Here is a 19509-nt window from a genome sequence, read left to right as displayed (position 1 = left end):
AGAGTAATTAGTAAAATAAATTATACCGACATAATAATATTTAACAAAATGGTTATAAAAGAATGGAGATGAACTGAACTGAACTGAACTGAAAAGAGCTGAACTGAACTGAAAATAAGCTGGGAAGAACAGACCCTTAGTCAATGAACCAGGTGATTAAGGATCCGAAATGATGAAAAATTTAAGGCGGAGTCCTAAATGGCGAAAACAAAAAATTTAGTCTCAATTATATAGTTAACTCCAATAAAACATAGTATAAAGTAAGTGTTTGGATTTTCAAAAATTCTAAAATAATCTTACATTTACAAGATAGAGTTTGAGCAATATCAACCAATAAATAAAAAAAATCAATCACTCATCTATATATATATATATATATATATATATATATATATATAAAACAAGGTTCATTCTTGCCACATGTCAGTTAACCAATTCATTTTGCCACGTGTCATGATTCTTGCTGCTACATGCCACGTGTCTTGTGGGAAGGAGTGCAAGTGAGCATCATCCTTCTTTAATAATGTCAATTATTACAGGTTTCCATATACGATTAGTATAACTGATTGACAATCATAATCAATTAATGCACCAATTGCAGATTCTTTTTATGGGAGGTTTTTTTTTTTATATGGAATTTATTATAATGCCCTTCATTTAGCTCTATAAATATACATGAAATGATATTTAGTCTACAAAAATCAGTAAAGGAAAAAATAAAATAAAAGTCCCCAATTTTCAACCATCCTACTTTCACCATATCATTGCTTAATGCTTACACCTTTCTTTCTTAAATTGTTTTCGTATAGCAGTAATTATGTGATCATATATAAAGGTTTACATATATTGCTTTCACCAATTTATTGCTTACATACACTTTCTTCTATAAACGCATGTGACTGAAAATGGTTATGCACCTTTTTGTGTGGTTACATCCATATTGCCACAGTTGGAAAGTAAGAGCTAGGTTATTGAGGTTATCTGATGAAATTTACATGGAATAATTCAATCTGCAAAATAGTTGATTTTTAAATGAACTATACTAATTTAAATTAAGTTGTATTTTTCTATATAAATCTAAATATCATAAACTCAAATTAGATATGAAGTTATGTGCGTGCGAATTAAGGTGTCATTGAGGTTACAATTCATCAACAAATAACTTAATATGTCATTGAGGTTATAATTAGTCGATAAATGTATTATGGGTTTCTTGAACATGTGGAATTAGATATTAATTTGTTTTTTCTTTGCTCAACAAAATTGATATATATATTTATAATATACCATAAATTACGGGTATCAATAAGTTGTATTTTACCCAAACTTTTAGCCTTATTTAATGATAGATAAACAAGACTTTTACATAGAGTTTTGTTGAGTGATAGCCTTGAAATAATTTTTTTAATTTTCATCAAACTTTATACATTAGAATAATGTTAATAGATTAAAAGGATTTTTACATTCCTTTAATTAAATGAACAAAAATTTATATTTCAACGTGAATAATGTAAAATTTTGATTTTGTGAAGTACTTTTAGTTGTACATATAGATAGATAACATTTTGGAGTTATTTTCTAAAATAATATGAATTTATTTATCAATTTTTAACTTCTAAATCATCACTTCTGATATGTAGAACAATGGGTATGGTTTCTGACATTACTGGGACTAATCGTAATGCGTGGGTGCAACCATAAATATTTCTCTAGGCTAATACACTTGCTAACGAGATAACATATATACATGAGTTATATTATCACACCATGCACATTTGACATAATATCCATAGACTTTCCACACCGAGGTCTTTTTTTTTTTTGCAATTTTAATTAATAGTTTAACACTAATTTAGTATATCAAAATCGAACATAGTTATTACAACTTAGAAAATTCATGATAACAAGTTCATTAGAACATAATAATAAAGCTATAACTTCTACTTTACTCATGTTGCTCTATTCATTTATTTAATATAAATTATAAAGTTTTTGTTTCTTTAAGCAAACTATCTGTTTTATAATTACGAAAGTCACTGAGTTGGTGCTTGAAATCTTGATCTCAATTTTGTAAGGAGCAGTCAATGTGAGATATAAATAATGAAATATATTGTTTATACATGTAATAAGTCAAACTTATTTTGTAAATAAATTAATTGGAAAATGTCTTTTCACTTTATTTTTTGTTAATTTATATTTAGTACATAGGATAAATTACAATGTCACAACTTTTAAGTCAACAATTTCTAACTAAATATTTAATTATTTACACAAGATTTCAAGGAACATATTGTAAAATATTTAAAAACTAAAATTTGAGATGAAATATTAATCAACTTTTCGATCTGATTGAACACAAGTAACTATCACAACATATATATAAATGATGTAAATAATATCGAATCTCAAATATCAAACAAACTGAAAATAGAATTGATAAAAATTAAGTATTTTTTTAGGTGCAAAAAATCGAAATATCATTTGTCAAAAAATAGATCAACAAATTTAAGGTTGTAATTTTTGGCAATTTCGTACGAAAAAAATTGAGTTTTGACAATTTTGAAGGAAAGATAGAGAATGAGGGAAGAGGAACGGGGAACGAGTGTGTATAACGCAGTGGTGGATGATTAGAGTGTTAGGTTAGTAGGTTTTATATTCAATTACTATTATGTGTATTGGAGTACAATAAGTTTATGTTAGAGTATTTCACTTTTGGTCAAAACAAGTCACTTTCACGTCCAAATGAGTTACTTTTAAATTCAGAATGGGTCACTTTTAATGTTAAACAAGTCAGTTTTGTATAAGTAAATTGATCCATTTAGGGAATAAAGTTACCCATTTTTTCAGCTGGGTTATGTATTCAACCACGGACAATTATATGTTACTATTTCAAGAGTTACAAGCAAAAAGGTTATCAAAATCTTAATATGTGATAAAGATTGCGGAAACTCATATGTTTCAACCAATGTGGTTTATAAGGAAGTTTCTCAAAATGTTTAAATTGTGTATTGAGTTGTAATTGACCCAATTTTATATGTATCAATTTAGATAGTGTAATTATTTGTTTGATTTTTTTATCATAATCTGTTGTCAATTCAATTTGATTTCAATCAATCTCATTAAAGAAAAATGTTGCTGACATTAATAAAATTTCTCTTTTTATCTGATAAATGATTTATAATATCACATATAAATATGACCTCCCGTACATTCTTGCACGGGTTAAAAGCTAGTATATTATATTACAAAGTTGTATAGAACTTCAGAGATCCGATTTCATCAAGAGATACCGAAGTCTTCTTATAAGTATAAAAAAGAGGGATAACAGAGGCAGCCAACCAAGAAAGAAAACCGAAGCAAAAAAAATCAGACTCCTACCTTATTTAGGGCGCCAATCTCTTACTTTCCATTATAAACACCCGAGAGAGAATCAAAATAACATATATAGAGCTTCTAAGAAAATTTCCCAATAATAAAACCTTTTTTTGTGATGAACTCGTGTATAAGTACATACAATAATTACCCAGAATTCTGCTATTTTTGAGAGAAAACAAGAAAAAAAATATACAAGAAATAGAAGTAAATTGTAGAAAAGAATGGTAAGAAAGTTAATTAGTAGTAAATATTTGTTTAGTGGTTTAAACTGTGGAATTAATGAGGTAGAAAGAGAAACAGAGCATGAAGCTTCAAGTCATGCTGGTTATGATCTGACGACTGAGATTTTGCCATCACTTGGTGCTAGAAGCCATGCTCAAGTTAAAATCAGAAGATTTATTATTTCTCCTTTTGACCGCCGTTACAGGTTTTTAACCCTATTTCTCTTCCTCTATAATAAAATTTTTGTTACATTATGCATTATTCATAAGTATAGATAAATCTTCTACCTTCTTTTCAATATACAGAAAAAAAAAAAACGAACATAGTCATGTGAGTTTTATTTGATACGTCTAGATGAGTACATTAAAATAACGAGAGATATTAATTTTACAAGCTATGTATTTGACAAACGTAAAAAGTGGAAGTCGGAAGATTTTCGTATAAAGGAGGGAATATATACTTAGTCACTTACGAAATAAGTTAACCACTTTCTTTCATGTGAGTTGTGAGTTTTTTTAAGAGAAATATTTCACTTATAATATAATTTTGTATTTATACTTTTTCCGTTAGTTAGTTAGCTAACTTCTTCATTATGTCTTGGTATTGATTTTTATGAGATTGAATTTTCTCACATTTGAATTTTTTCAAGATTTTGTTGGTAGAAAATTACAAGTATTATTAATTATGATAATGGATTTTTTTAGGGGAACTATGATAATGCATTGTTATTTGTTAACATAATTCAAATGGCTCTTTCAAACATAAACGAACAAGAAAGATCCAAATGTTCGTTTAAAAAAAAATATTTAGTGAATATGATTAAATAAAAATAAGGGTAATGTTATATAAGGGCTGCATATAAGCATTAAATACATTTTTATAAATGAAAACAGTTTAAGAATTCAAGACACATTTTCACATCAATTGAAATAATAAATGCTTGATTCAATCTTTTATTTCCATTTTAAGCCCCTTATACAGTATATTATTTTCCTAAAAATAATTAATTCGATAATAACTTGATGCCTTCCTAATTCTTAACGGTTATGATTTTTAACTTACAACTTATAATTGTTAGAAACTTTGAGTTTCTCTAATACTCCTTGGAAAAATGTGGGTGTTAAACTAATGATTGTATGGAAAATCTTCATTGTTTCACATTTCATAGCCGACATAAGACATATTTTGTTCATATAAAGTACTTATGTTAATATGTTATTATCATACATTGACACATTGTTTCTAAGTTAGTTTAATCACAGAAATAGTGTCATGTAAATTATATGGTCACTAAGTTAGTCACCCCCACACTTGTGTTTGATTTGATAGTCCCCACCCTTATTTGAAAGAAAGGCTAAGTATTAATACTAACCACATAAAAGTAGTTTAATCACAAATAATAGCACAATTTATAAATGTCATTCTAAAGAGGTTGAAATTGTCATTGGATACCATTTAGATATCTCAATTTTAGACAAGAGTTGATCATATATATTTTTCTCTTCTTGTACCATTCACTCACTTCTCCTTGGAGGAGTTCGAATTTATGATTATTCTTGTATCATGCGATTATTCTTGTATCTTGCATCCTAGAGCACGAATTGTAGTGTACGCATCACTTAGGTGGTGTATACACGTACTAGGTGGTACATGTATAACATGATAGAGTTTATGAGAAGGTTTAAATATATTGAAAGAGTTTACAACCTATTTATAGAACAACTATGATAATGAATAGAGGAAATAAAGATATTATGCTAATAATATTCTAGAGAATATGCTATATAAATTAAGAGATAATATCCTAAAGATACACATAATATCCTAAATATACTAGATTACAATAACTGAAATATTTGACTAAGATATGTACTATACGTATATCTTATAGTATATCTTCTATATAACATGCGTTATTAGTCGGGTGCACCATCATTGCAAAGGCTAGAGGGGGAGTTTGGGGCTTGTTTGGCTTGTGGGTGAGTGGCCTTATGCGAAGATTCCTTAGAGAAAATTTATCTTATCACAGGTTCTCGAAAGAGGCCCGAAAAAAGTAAATATATAACTTACACATTTTGAGCTTAGACAAACAAAAGACAAACTTAGATTCTGTTGTTGAAATAATTGATCAAATTAGCTAAAGTGAAAGATAAAATTTTGTTTTGTCTATGAGGGTATTTTGCAGTTCTTTTGTGAAGATTGTTATTGACCCACATGACTACAATAGATAGACCTTGTGAATTGTGACCCATTTTGCATGTAACCTGTTTGATATATTGTCGCTTTTATAAAGATGGAAACTTGTCCAATGTGAATTGATTTGCTTCTTTCAGCCTCTTTTTTTTTTTATATCATTATTTATTTATATTTTTTAAATTGTTTGTTACTATGTCTGTCAACTTTGGTGGATGCATCTGCAGCAATGAGCATTTCCTTGACCTTTGATTTTTTTTCCAGTGTAATGCTAGTAATAAATTCATGACAGTGTCATTTAAGAAATTTCAGTGTAGAATTGAATTTTCTGCAACTTTTTTGCAATTCAGATGACTTTTTTGCAACTCTTTTCACTGTTTTTTGGTTGTTGAAGAAGAGAGGAAATGGGGGTGGGTAACTTTTATATAAATAGACATGGTTCATAAATCATGAATTAGATATAAGGGTCCTTTTTTCTTGTAAAAAGTTTGCACAAGCATTTTTGTGCTTTAAAAAATATTTGGTGTACTTTTATTTTTAGTATCTATGATATATATTTCGTAATGCATATTTTCCAAATACATTTTTATAATCTTCACTTAGAGATGATTAAAGATATTAATGATTAAAGTTGTGCGTCGAAACGAATATGTAACTCAAAAAGTTTCAGTTAGAAGAATGTAGTACCATCCAGATGTAGTAGGTTGTCTTTCATGGTAATGATCATAATGTGGAGAAGTAGACTACAAGGCTTATAGTAAATAAGTACTTGGATCATGTAGGCTGTATCAACACATTTGACAATTTCTTTACAGATTTTCAAGTACACTTCAATATTATATGGACAATTTTCTTACACTAACAAGTAACAGCTCAATATGTACTCAAATTGCACCTCCAGTAATCCAATTTGAGCCAAACTTGCATAATAAGATATCTGTAAAAAGATAATGACATTTTGACATGTAAATGATCCTTATTTTTCTTTGTTTCTCTTTTGGATTTTCTCCAGGATATGGGAAATATTTTTGGTAGCTCTAGTGCTCTACACTGCTTGGGTCTCTCCATTTGAGTTCGGTTTTTTCGATTGTCCAAGAAGGCCAATCTCCATCATTGATAACATAGTTAATGGGTTTTTTGCTGTTGATATCATCCTTTCTTTCTTTGTTGCATACCTTGATAAAAAGGAATATATACTTGTTGATGATCCGAGAAAAATAGCCAAGAAGAATACTTTAAGCTTTAAGATGGTTTTCGATGTCATCTCCATAGTCCCCTCTGAAGTCGTGTTAAAGATTTTCCCTGCTTCTAGACGAACTTATGGTGTGTTCAACATGTTCCGCCTTTGGCGTCTAAGAAGAGTTAGCCGCCTCTTTTCCAGGTATATACACTGACTTCAAGTGTTATGCTAGGAAGGCTATAAAAACATGGTTTTTACTGCTTAAAACTGATCTTTACTGTCACTGAACTCTTTTGTAATATTGCAGGATGGAGAAAGATAGAAATTTTAACTACTTTTGGGTTCGATGTATTAAACTTGTTTTTGTAAGTGTATCGGTACCTATATACTCGATTTAGTAAAAGGTTTAAATATTGAATGATGTATTTTGTTTTCTGAAATGAATTTTGTTGATTTTGACAAATTTCCAGGTGACCCTTTTTGCTGTACATTGTGCTGGGTGTTTTTGTTATCATATTGCTTCACATTATCATGATAAAAAAGCTACATGGATTGGCTCAACCACGCCAAATTTCCTAGATTACAGTGTGTGGACTCGATATGTAATGTCTGTTTACTGGGCTATCACTACTTTGTCGACTGTTGGCTATGGTGATTTGCATCCTGTCAACCAATACGAGATGCTTTTCGATATTTTCTATATGCTATTCAACCTCGGTCTCACTTCCTACTTGATTGGAAACATGACCAACTTGGTCGTCCATGGAAGTAGCCGCACTAGAACATATGTAAGCCCATTTATAAGTTGCTTTCTCTTAGCAAAATTTAAAAGTTCTTATGTTCGACGCATCAGTAATTTATATTTTCAGACTAAATGTTTTCATTGTTCTTTAACAGAGGGATAGCATTCAAGCAGCTTCGAGTTTTGCACAAAGGCACCAACTTCCTTCCCGTTTGCAAGACCAGATGCTTGCACATATCTGTTTAAAGTATCGAACAGATTCCGAGGGGCTGCAGCAACAAGAGATTCTAGATTCCTTACCTAAAGCAATCCGATCAAGCATTTCAGTTCATCTTTTCTACTCTCTCGTAGATAAAGTGTATTTGTTCCGTGGTGTGTCCAATGACCTCCTCTTTCAGCTGGTAGTGAAACTAAATAATGCTCAGATCTAAGTACATTTTTTTTTCTTGAACAACCAAAAGGTCTTCTTTGCTCTTTTGATCAAGTTCATGACAATATCACTTGTTTGTTCTTGTACAAAGGTATCGGAGATGAAGGCCGAGTTCTTTTCTCCAAACGAGGATGTTATTCTCCAGAATGAAGCCCCATCTGACTTCTACATAATCGTCAATGGTTCAGTGGTAAGTTGCAAAGAGAACCTTATCCATAGAATAAAAAAAGTTCAGAGTTTATATTGCTGTAATGTCACCTGATCTAATGACATAATCATTCTTATAATTTCAGAATCTTATTCAGTCCAATAATGGATTAGAACAGGCAAGTTAATCATCAAATTTATGTTTTCTTATGAGTATTTCTTTGGCAGAGTTTTCAATTTTGGTTTATCCACATTTTAGGAAGTCGGAGAGGCAAAAAAGGGTGATATATGTGGTGAAGTTGCTGTGCTTTGTTATCGGCCTCAGCTATTTACTGTGCGAACCAAGCGGCTCTGTCAGTTGCTACGGATTAATCGTACAAATTTCTTGAACATTGTGCAGTCCAATGTAGGAGATGGTAACATAATCATGAATAACCTCTTTCAGGTAATTTAGAGTACAATGAACGTGTTCTTATAAGACACTGTCATGTTTTGTTTTTACCTTATTTCATGACTTCAGAGTAACTCTTTTGTGACTATTTAAATTTCAACTATATTTGTATAGCTTTTACCTCTTCTTTTTTACAACTTGTTGCCTTTTGTTTTAACTAATTGACGGTCTAACCATCAGGCTGTCTTTTCCTAGAATTTTCGAACATATTATTTGCACGGTAGATCATGAGATATAAATGACAGTGTATCCTTCTGTTGGGCAGCATTTGAAAGATCATAAAAATGACAATATCACAAGAGAAAATTTGGCGGAGGTAGAGAAGATGATAGGTCATGGAAGGCTTGATTTACCACTTAGTCTATGTTTTGCTGCTATAAGAGGGGATGATCATCTGATGCACCGGTTGCTGAAACGAGGTCTTGATCCCAATGAATCAGAAGATAGTGGAAGGACAGCCCTTGTATGTTTTTCAATTTGTTTCATTACACAGGACTAGTGTTCATTGATCTCTTCAATCTGATTACATTGTTCACTTTTGGTTGTCTCAAAATGGCAGCACATTGCAGCATCAAATGGGAGTGAAAAATGTGTGAATCTCCTGCTAGACTATAGTGCTGATCCTGATTGCAGAGGTAGATCATTAAACCTAGCTACTTACACTTTATTATGAAGAAGCAAATATTCTTTTTTCTGGTATTTAGCATTTAAGCTTGGAAGAATAGTCTCCTAGAGTTTTCTGAAATTATTCTCTCTTGTAATTGAACATAGAGTAATATGACCTTGCATGAAACCTAAACCTAAGCCCACCCTTAGGGCATTGAAGACGATAGTACCGGAAAAATTAAGTTGGATCTAGGGACTAACTTGAAAGTGACCTTACCAAACTCGAAGTTTGATAGTTCTACTTGTATGTCATCATAGACAATCATTGTAATTTGGATGAGATAAGATGGGTTGTTTGTTGTAAAATGTGTCCATTCCTAATGTGTTGAAAAGAAGATATTATATGATATGAAAACTAATAATTCTTTCTCTATTTCTCTCATGAACCTAGATCAAGAAGGGAGTATACCACTATGGGATGCAATGCAGGGTGGACATGAAGCAGTGGTGAAATTGCTAAGAGAGCATGGTGCCAGGATTTGTGTTGGCGATGTTGGTCAGTATGCTTGCTTAGCCACCGAGCAGAACAACCTCAACCTTCTCAAGAAGATCGTTCGCTATGGTGGTGATGTAACACTACCAGCTGCTACCTTAATTGCACCTCCTACAGGTGAGGTCCCTCTCCCGAAGTTCAATGGTGCCACAGCTCTGCACGTGGCCGTTGGTGAGGGAAACATCAAGATTGTCGAGTACTTGCTTGATCAAGGAGCTCACATTGACATGCCGGATATCCATGGGTGGACCCCGCGAGCTCTTGCTGAGCAGCAGGGTCATGAAGATATAACCACCCTGTTTCAAGCCAAGGCGGGGCCTAAGCCACAAACAGTTTTCCAAGTCCATGAAGAGCAGAGAAACAAAGTAAATTTCCTTGGGAGGTTTACTAGTGAACCAAATCTGTATCATCTTAACTTGTCTGATGATGGATCAGTAGGATCAAGAATGAGGCCCAGGAGAAAGGTTAATAACTTCCGCAACTCGATTTTTGGAGTCATGTCGGCTGCTCAAAACGGGCATAGTGATCGATTTCCAACCATCGAAGAGAGTGATTTACGTAGCAAGAACGTTTGTCGTCAGCAACATGTTGATGTTGCTGCTAGAGTGATCATTAGCTGCGCTCAAGAGGGAGGAAAAGTTAGGAAGTTGGTTGTTCCACTACCTAATAGCTTTGAGGAGCTACTAGATGTTGCTACTAAAAAGTTTGGGTTCTTTCCCTCTAGAATTGAGAATGATAATGGTGCTGAATTTGACTGCATTGAAGTCATTAGAGATGGTGATCATCTTGTTCTTGTAAAAAATGATACGAATGAAACTAGTTCAGAGTCCAGAACTATGGGGGTTTGATCTTAAATCTTCTTCCTACCATAATTTAGTAATGGAAAAAGTTTTTGGAGGATATAGTCAACTTCTGATATTGTTAAGGCATCTATTTCACTGGTTGCGTATCAGTCTAGTTCAGGCAAGGAGTGATAGATGTTTATGCAATTATGTGTAGATAAGTCATCTCGATAGAATTCAGACAACATACTTTCTCCATTCTTTTAATCGACCATTTACTCGACTCAATTCCTTACCCGAACTATTCGAGCATTATAAAGTTGAACTTCACGCGAACCTATATAGATCTAATTCTACTTGAAAACATAGATTTGAACCGGAATTGACTTGACTTGACTTGTACAGAATACGACAATCCATATCAAACACAATATGGGCAAAACCTGATTGATTTTTTGTTCCTTGCTATCTTAATTTGAATGTTTTCCTAATTGAAATCCAAGTACATCGAATCTGGGAAATTTCCTCATACATCCGGGTGTACCATGCTCATGGTACACCCAAGGCTTTTTATTTGCTCGTTGCTCATTTGAAACCTTCAAATGAGCTAATCACGTAATAGGTAAGCTCCAAATGAGCAAATGAGTAAAAAAATAACCTTGGGTATACCATGCACATGGTACACCCGGGTGTATGATGAATGCACTCCATCGAATCTCATATTGAATTTCAGTTGAGGAAATTCATGATTTTTCAACATAATGAAAAAAACCTTACAACTACCTTTAGTTTAACTTTAGAGATAATAAATTATGGTAAATTGATTATAGCTTTTGAAAAAGACTTCAAAAAAAATATTTTGTAACATTAGATACAGTTAAAAAATACTTTAAAACTAGATCAATTTATAGTATTTTTGTCACATTCTTGAATAGTTGTGACTTGTGTTGGTACAACTACAACATATACGAGAGGATTCTTGCTTCATCATAAATATTCGAAGAAAAGCTTGTGTATTGACTTAGCAGACTCCAGACGAATAATTAATAATCATTGTTTAAGCGTATTGAAACGATTTATATACCATTATTACCCATTCACTGAATAATTAGAAATCTATAAACTCCTACTCCCTCCATTCCAAAATATAGTTCCTATTTCATTTTGCACAGTCTCCAAGACGTACCTTTAACCTACGATATCTTCTATGTTTTATTAGTAAAAAATATAAAAAGTTGATATTACGAATTTATACATTGAGACGAATCTAACAAGACCCCTCATGAATATATTTTTTTGTATATATTAGTAAGAATATTTGGTCAAAATTTTTAAAATTTGACTCCCAGAATAGAAATGAGAACTATATTTTGGGACGGAGAGAGTATAAGAAAAGAGAAAATTCACCAATATATGAGACAAAAAGAATCTCAAAGAGAAAACAACCTAAATAATTTATTAAATACCTAAAAAAAAGCAAAAGATTGGAGTGTTTTATAAAAAAAAAAGAATTGGATGACAATCGTAAATGAAGAACGAGGGTAAGATGTTTTTTTTTAAAAGGAAGCAGATAGGCGTATAAATTTCTACACTAGACAGTAACCCTAAGGGTTGGCAACCCTTATGTGAGAGATAGAGAAAAATTATATTAAATGTTGCTTTTTAAATCCCTGAAAAAATGCTTTTTTCAAAATAGCAATTGATAAATGTGAAAATCGAGTAAGCTAGCTAAGACCTGGTCCAGTGGTAATGATATGGCCTCATAACTTTAATTAGGTCATCGAATCAACCTTACTAGGAGCATTTTGGGGGTGAGGGAATCCCTTAAACCCTTACCAATAGGGGCATCAATGATGTGAGTCGAATTTGAGTTTGAGCTAGCTCAACTCAACTAATTAACATTTCGAGTCGAGTTTTGACCGAGTAAATTTGGAGTAGCTTGCAAGTGTCTCATATTAAAAACAATCCTAAAGTAAAAAAATGTTGAATTTTGTAGTTTGCTATTGATAATTGGGTGTTCGAGCTTCGTTCTCACGAGTTTTCGAGTCGAGTATTGAGTTGTTTGACTCGACTCGACTCGCTGATATCTTGAGTCGAGTTTGAGTTCGTTTTGAGCTCAGTTGAATCGAGTTTTGACCGAGTCGATCTCGCGTAGCTTGCGGGTTGTCTCGTCTTATTTATACTCCTACTGAACATGTCCCCTCGTTAGTCGCTGTCAATTCGCCAACAGTTCAATAGGATCTTTCAGGTTACCTACCAAAACAAAGTAATATGTGTAAACTTTTTTCAAAATGGAAAAGAGAAATATTTATACAAATAACCCCATTATATCAATTTATTCACACCTTGAGTAACAGCACAATTGGTAATTGATGTAGAGTTTTATACTTTCATTGCTATTACAGGAATATGTACATTATGTTGAGATTTTATGAAGAGGAATCAATCTTTTTGGAGGTAGTAAAATGAGTAAAATCGTTAAATTGAAAGGCCAAGTAATAGCTCATCTCACGTAATTTTTGGGCAAGCTAGAACAAAACAAGTTGTTGTAGATCGATACCATTAATGCACGCTAATAAGGAAAAATTGGTTAAGCCCTATTCAGCAAACCAAACTTCAGTAACAATAAAAAAGACGGCAGATTCTATTACTTACTTGGCCACGTTAATGAGGATTAATGGGAAGTAAGGATGAAAATGGGTGACGGATCATCCATCACCCGTTTAATCCGATTTTTTAAATGATGAAAAATCCGATTTAAATGGATGGAAAGCGGGTGGTGGGTGAGAATTTTTTCATCCGTCACCCGTTTAACCTCCAACCCATCTCCCATTTATTAAGTTTTACATGTAAACTTATTTACTTTTTATATTTTTGATAGAAATATTTTATATCATGTATATCATATCACAAATTTCATTAGAAAATATACTACATGGTTTCACCCGTTTATCACCCGACCCACCCGTTTCACCCGGTGGGTGACGGATGGATGGATGCGGGTGGAGCGGGTGGAACGGATGGATGCGGGTGACGGATGTGGGTGATGCTCCACCCGCTCCGAATCCCATCCATTTCCATCCCTGATGGGAAGAGGATTAGCACGGGCATTGGAGTAATTTTGTACAATTCATTCCCATCATTAAACAAACAAGGTAATGTCAATATTTTTATGAATTTTCATGCAACATTCTCACTCTTCATCTGGTCATCTCATTATGCCCAAATTAGGGTGTTGAATTATGCTTTGAATTAATTATTTGTGTTAGGATTAACCTAGCACATTATATGTTATTTAAAAGTTTCGGGTTTAGGGCCCGTTTGTTTAGGTTAATTAGTAGGGTACTATATAAACCATACTATTAACCTTTGCATCTGAATTATTTTGTGATTTGTACTCTCTCCAATTGAAACCTAAAAAAAATGTTTCTCCTTTGCATGTGGACGTAGCCAGCATATTGTTAGTAAAACCACGTTAATTCTTGTATCGATTGTTCATTGTTATTTGTTTTGTTAATTGTATCTGTCACAACACATCGTCTCTACATTACATACCAAACACCCAGTTAAGAAAAATTACATACGAGTTCTCCTTCGCCTCTCCCACATAAAACAAGAAGAGGAGGAATAACTAATACTTCCCTCATAGTCCATAGACTAAAATAAATCTTTTGAAGCAGAAGAGGAAACGAATTCTAAGAAAATGAAACCCCAAGAAAACTAAACAAAAACCAGCCTAGCCACCCCACTACATATTCTTCGAGATTTTCACTAAGTTCCAATAAGGTCCTTAAAAAACGCGGACGCGTTGCATTTGGAATGTTCCTTGATTTGCAAGCCGAGTATCTATTACTTGGGATGAAATTTCCTCAATAACAATTCAAGAGGACGAGCTTATGGCCTTGAGAGTGACTATTGACAAGTGATAAGTGTGTCACTCATATGCATGATATGGCTATCTAGATGAAGTTGATGCCTTCCAAATAACTCCAAACATAATATAGCTACTTTCCTCTTCTAACATAATTTTCTGACCATTGAAAACGTGACTAACATTAGCATATGCCTCTTTCCATACCCTTTTCATGCAGTAATAATTTTATTTTTGGCTGAAAAAAAAACAAAACAAAACACCGTAACCTTCCAATTGTATGAACTTCAACTTGACCCGTATTTTGTTCTAGTTGATATTATATGGTCTACATGCAGGTGGTGTTCTTAGAGTTTAATTTGAAATCTTTAGCCTTGCTGTTATGTTTGTTTGCAAGGGATATGCTTTGAGCATGCATGTATTAGTCTCGAATATCCCTGGTACGCCGTCCATACAATTCAACAAATTTTGTATTCAATTATGTTAAATTTAGTGAAATGGAGGGGTGCTTGAATAATTTACAAACTCGAAAGAGGTTTTACCCTAAAACCAATTCGCAATAGAAAGAGTACTCCTCAAACTTATTATCACTAGTGGAAAAATGAAAAAGGGCTGCGCTAAAAAAGGCATGTAGGGTTGCGCTTTTTGACAGCAGCCCTTTCAGTAGCAACCCTTCACTTTTTAAGTAGGGCTGCGCTAGAAAAGCGCAGCCCTTAAGCTAGAAGGGTTGCGCTAGTTCCGAAAAAGCGCAACCCTTCTAGCCCAGAAGGGCTGCGCTAGTTAGGAAAAAGCGCAGCCCTTCTGAGCTAGAAGGGCTGCGCTTTTTCCTAACTAACGCAGCCCTTCCTACCAAAAAAAAAAAATTTGACATTTTTTTACTCATAATCTCACATAATCTGAAATTAAACAGAAGAGAAGAGAAAACGAAAATACTAAACCCAAAACAATAAAAAGAATGAAACGAAAATGAAAAAAAAAGAACAAAAACTAATATACAAAGAGAAGTATACAAGAAGTATACAAGAACATTAATCAAAACAAAATGAAAATACAAGAAATTATATACAAAGAGAAGTATACAAGAACATTAATCAAAATAAACAAAGAGAAGTATACAAGAACATTAATCAAAATAAACAAAGAGAAGTATACAAGAACATTAATCAAAACAAAGAGAAGTATACAAGAACATTATAGATCTGAAAATACAAGAACTACCTCCAAACATTAACCTAATAATGTTTAAATACATAAAACAAACCCTAATACATAATTTAAGGGAAAAAAAAATTCGGAAAAACTTAAAATGGCTATTTGGAGGCTTAAACGAACTCGAATGGCTTAAAAAGCCTAAACATCACAGCATAGCGGTGAGTTTGACTCGTTGGCCCGTTCCGCTTCCGAAAAGGTATCACAATAGGCAATCGGACTCCGTCGTCATGTTTAGTGCAAATCATTTCAAGGTTTTTGTCGCAAATGTTTATGGGAGTTTTTGAGAGAGAAGAGAGGATGAGAGAGAAGAGAGGATGAGAGAGAAGGAGGAAAGGAATAATGAGGGACGTGAGAGAGGAGAGAGAATGAGGGATAATATATTTGACGAATCCCCGCTCAATATTTCAAAGCCCGCGATTCCGAAATTTCAAATTTTTTCAGGAAAGGGCTGCGCTTTTTTAAAAAAGCGCAGCCCTACTAAGCAGAAGGGCTGCGCTTTTTAAAAAAGCGCAGCCCTTCACTTAGTAGGGCTGAAAAGCGCAGCCTTTCTTACCTACAGAAGAGCTGCGCTTTTTTAAAAAAGTGCATCCCTACTAGTGAAGGGCTGCGCTTTTTTTAAAAAGCGCAGCCCTTCTGCTTAGTAGGGTTGCGCTTTTACGAAAAGCGCAGCCCTTCCTGCGCAGCCCTTTCTGTTTTTTCCCCTAGTGTATGTTGTTTATTCTTCTCTTCATGTTCAATGTATATGAGATAAAACTTACATTCACATTTAGGTTGTTCCTAAGATCTCAACAATTTAATACTTACGTACCCAAACAAAATTTATAGAATAAAACTTGGGATCACATTGTGTGAATTCATTGTGTAATTCGTATTTCTTTTTGGGATGTATGTAAAGCCATGTATGACATTGAAATAGATGCAATTGGATCATCTCATGTCTTACTATGAAATTAGGAGTCTATGACTATGTATGGTCGACGAATATGCGGTGCAATAGTGGAACCAAGGAGGGTCTATTTGGGCCTTGGCTCACCCCATAACATCCATTAAAACCTTTTTAACGTTTAATACTTAGCTGATAACAGTAGGTAACTCATACCGTAGTGCAATAATGATCTTAATTGTAACTCATCACATTATAAGTGTTGTTTGGTGATTGATACCCTCTAGAAATGGCAATGAGTCTTGGATCCGATCCACCCCCGCTGGGACCCGACCCCCATTTATTAGGGTCTGGGTCCAAAGATTTTAGATCCAATGGGTCCGGGTCCCATGGAGCATGGTTCGTGTCTGGGTCAAGGCTCACATATGCTAGACCCAGACCTGAACCGGAGACCCATTTACATATTAGAATTATTTTTTTTACCTAAACGCTAAGGTTTTATGAGTTGTGATTTTGTAAAATTGTTAGTGTTATGACTCAATTTAAGACTTGTAACTTTGTAATTTGTAGTAATATTTTAAGATTTTATGAGTTAATTTTTAAACTTTTGTTTAGATAATGTTGTAAGCATGGATGCAGGGCTTATATACATTAGGGCGAAATTTTTTAATTACGTATATTCAAAAATGTGATAAAAATATAAAACTAAGAAGGATTTATTTAGAACCCAATTAGGCACCGTAGACCTGCTAGACTCAGAAGATTTGGGTTTGAGTCTGAAAAATATAGACCCAACGGATTTGGGTCCAAGTGTACCCGACCTATATGCGCGCTACTGCCATCCCTAAGTATGACAAGTGTTCAAATTTTTTGCCCTCTTTTCATTTCTTTTTACTTCAACCTGTCTCCTTGTTTTACACTTCATCGCTTTTTTTCTTTTTCATCCTCTTTATTGATTTATAATCTCTACCACTTGCTTTCGAATATGTATGATTTGAAAGGATGAGGAGCTAGCTCATGTGGTGGAGCACTCCCCTTTGATCTTTGAGATCAGGGGTTCGATCCTTATCCCCAACATTATGTTGGGGTATTTTCTTAGCATGATTTGCATGCATTACCAGCCAATGTGCTGGTAGTTCCTACAAGGCTAGTAGCCGTATGATTTGGTAACTATTTTGTGAAGAACTTTTTATTTTATTTTGTTTCGACACACCTAATACCAATATCCTGGATCCGTCACTGCAGTCGTGACTCATGCCTCTCATTCTAGGCCTGGCTGTTGTCAAGCCATATCCGCCTAGCCCATACCCAAGACATCCTATGAAACGTGGCTTCAACCTCAAATCAAAGAATCAACTGCTCCCAGAAAAAGAAAAAGGAGAAAGAAAAGGCCAAAGGGTATCAATCACCAAACAACCATGAAAAGTTCACAAATCAAAACCATTAAACTACAAAACCATCTCAACGTAAATGTTCATTACCCGGTAAAAGAAAAAGCCCAAACTAGTCAGAAAAGCGTGTTTCAGAGAACGACGCAAACCAAAGCAAAAACCCCACTACACAAAAACCCTTTTTTTAGAAAAAAAAAAACTCAACCGCCACGTGTACACGACCTTATCCTCTCCTTCCCCTCCTTTAAATACCTGCCTCCTTCTTTTCCCTTTCCTCACTCAATCAAAATCACCAAAAAAAAAATAAACACAAACATTTTCTCTCTCCTCACAAACAAAACAAAAATGGCAACAAATCTCCTTCCTACGCACTCCTTCCTTGCTCCTTCCACCACCACTTTTCGCCGGAAAACCGCCGTTAACTCCACCTCCGGCAAGTGGTGGACTCCGATCTTCGGCTGGTCTTCTGACGTTGACTACATTGACTCCTCCTCTAAAGACGAAAATCCGGCGAAATCGGACAATATTCCGGCGAAACCTAGGTTTTCTCCCGGAAGTTTCACTGAAGAAAAAGCTAAACAGTTGAGATTGATGACCAAAGATACGGCGGCGTTTCATGATGTTATGTATCACTCTGCTATCGCTTCTCGTCTCGCCTCTGATTTCTCCGGCCGAAACTCCGATGATCGATGACGGTTTTTTCCGATCTTTTCGTCCGCATTTCTCTCACATAATTTCTTTAGATTCTTCATTTTTAGTTTCTATTTTCCTGTAATTTTGGAGTTTGAAGATGCTGCATCATGCATGAAAAATTGTTTTTGTTAATTTTTGTGATGATGTAATATGAATGTGGACAAAATTAGGTTTGTATCTGTAATTATACTTCAATTTTAATTTTTATTTTGATTCTCTAATTTGTGGTTTGTGATGGTTAGCTAATGGTTTTTGGATGATGTTAATCTTGGTAATTGGTTATTTTTTAAGAATAAAATGATGGAAGATTTGCAGTTGACGGTGACATTAAGTGATTAATTATTAATTAAGTTGGCTTAATTTACTTTTGAAGAGATTAGTAGTGGAAGTAATGAATACAACGATGACGTTTTGGAGACATTGACATGATTATTGGAGAGTGGATAGAGAGCGTGAGTGTCTTAAAGAAGTGAAAAATGATCTGATCCGTACAAGTGAGGGTGAGACTTTGAAACACATTTATGATCAGATCTTGCGGTCAGAAATATTGGAAGGATCAATGTGAGTTGTTTTTGGATCTAGATATGCATGTATCGAATCACAAGGACAATGGTACGAGCATCCAACTTGGGTATAAATACCAAGGATGTCTTGGCCTAATGGTTAAGATTGAGGTGCTGTAAACGATAGGTCACAGGTTCGAATTCTCGTCCCCTTCTTTATACTTTGTACCGCCTTCGTGGTTCATATGGATAAAAAAAAACTTGGGTATAAATAA

The 19509-nt window shown here is 33.8% G+C and overlaps 2 protein-coding genes across 3 annotated transcripts; both read left to right on the top strand.

Moving 5' to 3' along the window:
* The first annotated feature begins 3286 nt into the window (after positions 1-3286).
* On the top strand, positions 3287-10955 carry LOC104902109 (potassium channel AKT1). 2 transcript variants are annotated; one of them, XM_010689789.4, is made up of 11 exons: positions 3287-3802; positions 6803-7171; positions 7278-7335; positions 7441-7758; positions 7868-8113; positions 8234-8332; positions 8436-8468; positions 8549-8734; positions 9006-9203; positions 9300-9375; positions 9798-10955. In XM_010689789.4, exons 1-11 carry the CDS (start codon positions 3597-3599, stop codon positions 10745-10747), a joined length of 2739 nt encoding a protein of 912 aa, XP_010688091.2. In that variant the 5' UTR covers positions 3287-3596; the 3' UTR covers positions 10748-10955. The 2 variants fall into 2 exon arrangements, with proteins under 2 accessions (XP_010688091.2, XP_048490991.1); XM_048635034.2 differs by lacking the exon at positions 8436-8468.
* Positions 10956-18230: 7275 nt separating this feature from the next.
* On the top strand, positions 18231-18952 carry LOC104902108 (hypothetical protein). Its single transcript, XM_010689788.4, has one exon. It carries the CDS (start codon positions 18384-18386, stop codon positions 18729-18731), a length of 348 nt encoding a protein of 115 aa, XP_010688090.2. The 5' UTR covers positions 18231-18383; the 3' UTR covers positions 18732-18952.
* The last annotated feature ends 557 nt before the right edge of the window (positions 18953-19509 follow it).

The sequence above is a fragment of the Beta vulgaris genome, chromosome 8 (genome assembly GCF_026745355.1).
Source record: "Beta vulgaris subsp. vulgaris cultivar EL10 chromosome 8, EL10.2, whole genome shotgun sequence".
In the NCBI taxonomy this organism is placed as follows: domain Eukaryota; kingdom Viridiplantae; phylum Streptophyta; class Magnoliopsida; order Caryophyllales; family Amaranthaceae; genus Beta; species Beta vulgaris.
This window is presented reverse-complemented; position numbering and strand designations above follow the sequence as displayed.

Coding starts and splice junctions, on each gene's coding strand:
- LOC104902109 (XM_010689789.4), top strand. CDS start 3,597: ATGGTAAGAAAGTTAATTAGTAGTAAATATTTGTTTAGTGGTTTAAAC. Junction 3,803..6,802: donor CCTTTTGACCGCCGTTACAG/GTTTTTAACCCT, acceptor GATTTTCTCCAG/GATATGGGAAATATTTTTGG. Junction 8,114..8,233: donor ATGACCTCCTCTTTCAGCTG/GTAGTGAAACTA, acceptor TCTTGTACAAAG/GTATCGGAGATGAAGGCCGA.
- LOC104902108 (XM_010689788.4), top strand. CDS start 18,384: ATGGCAACAAATCTCCTTCCTACGCACTCCTTCCTTGCTCCTTCCACC.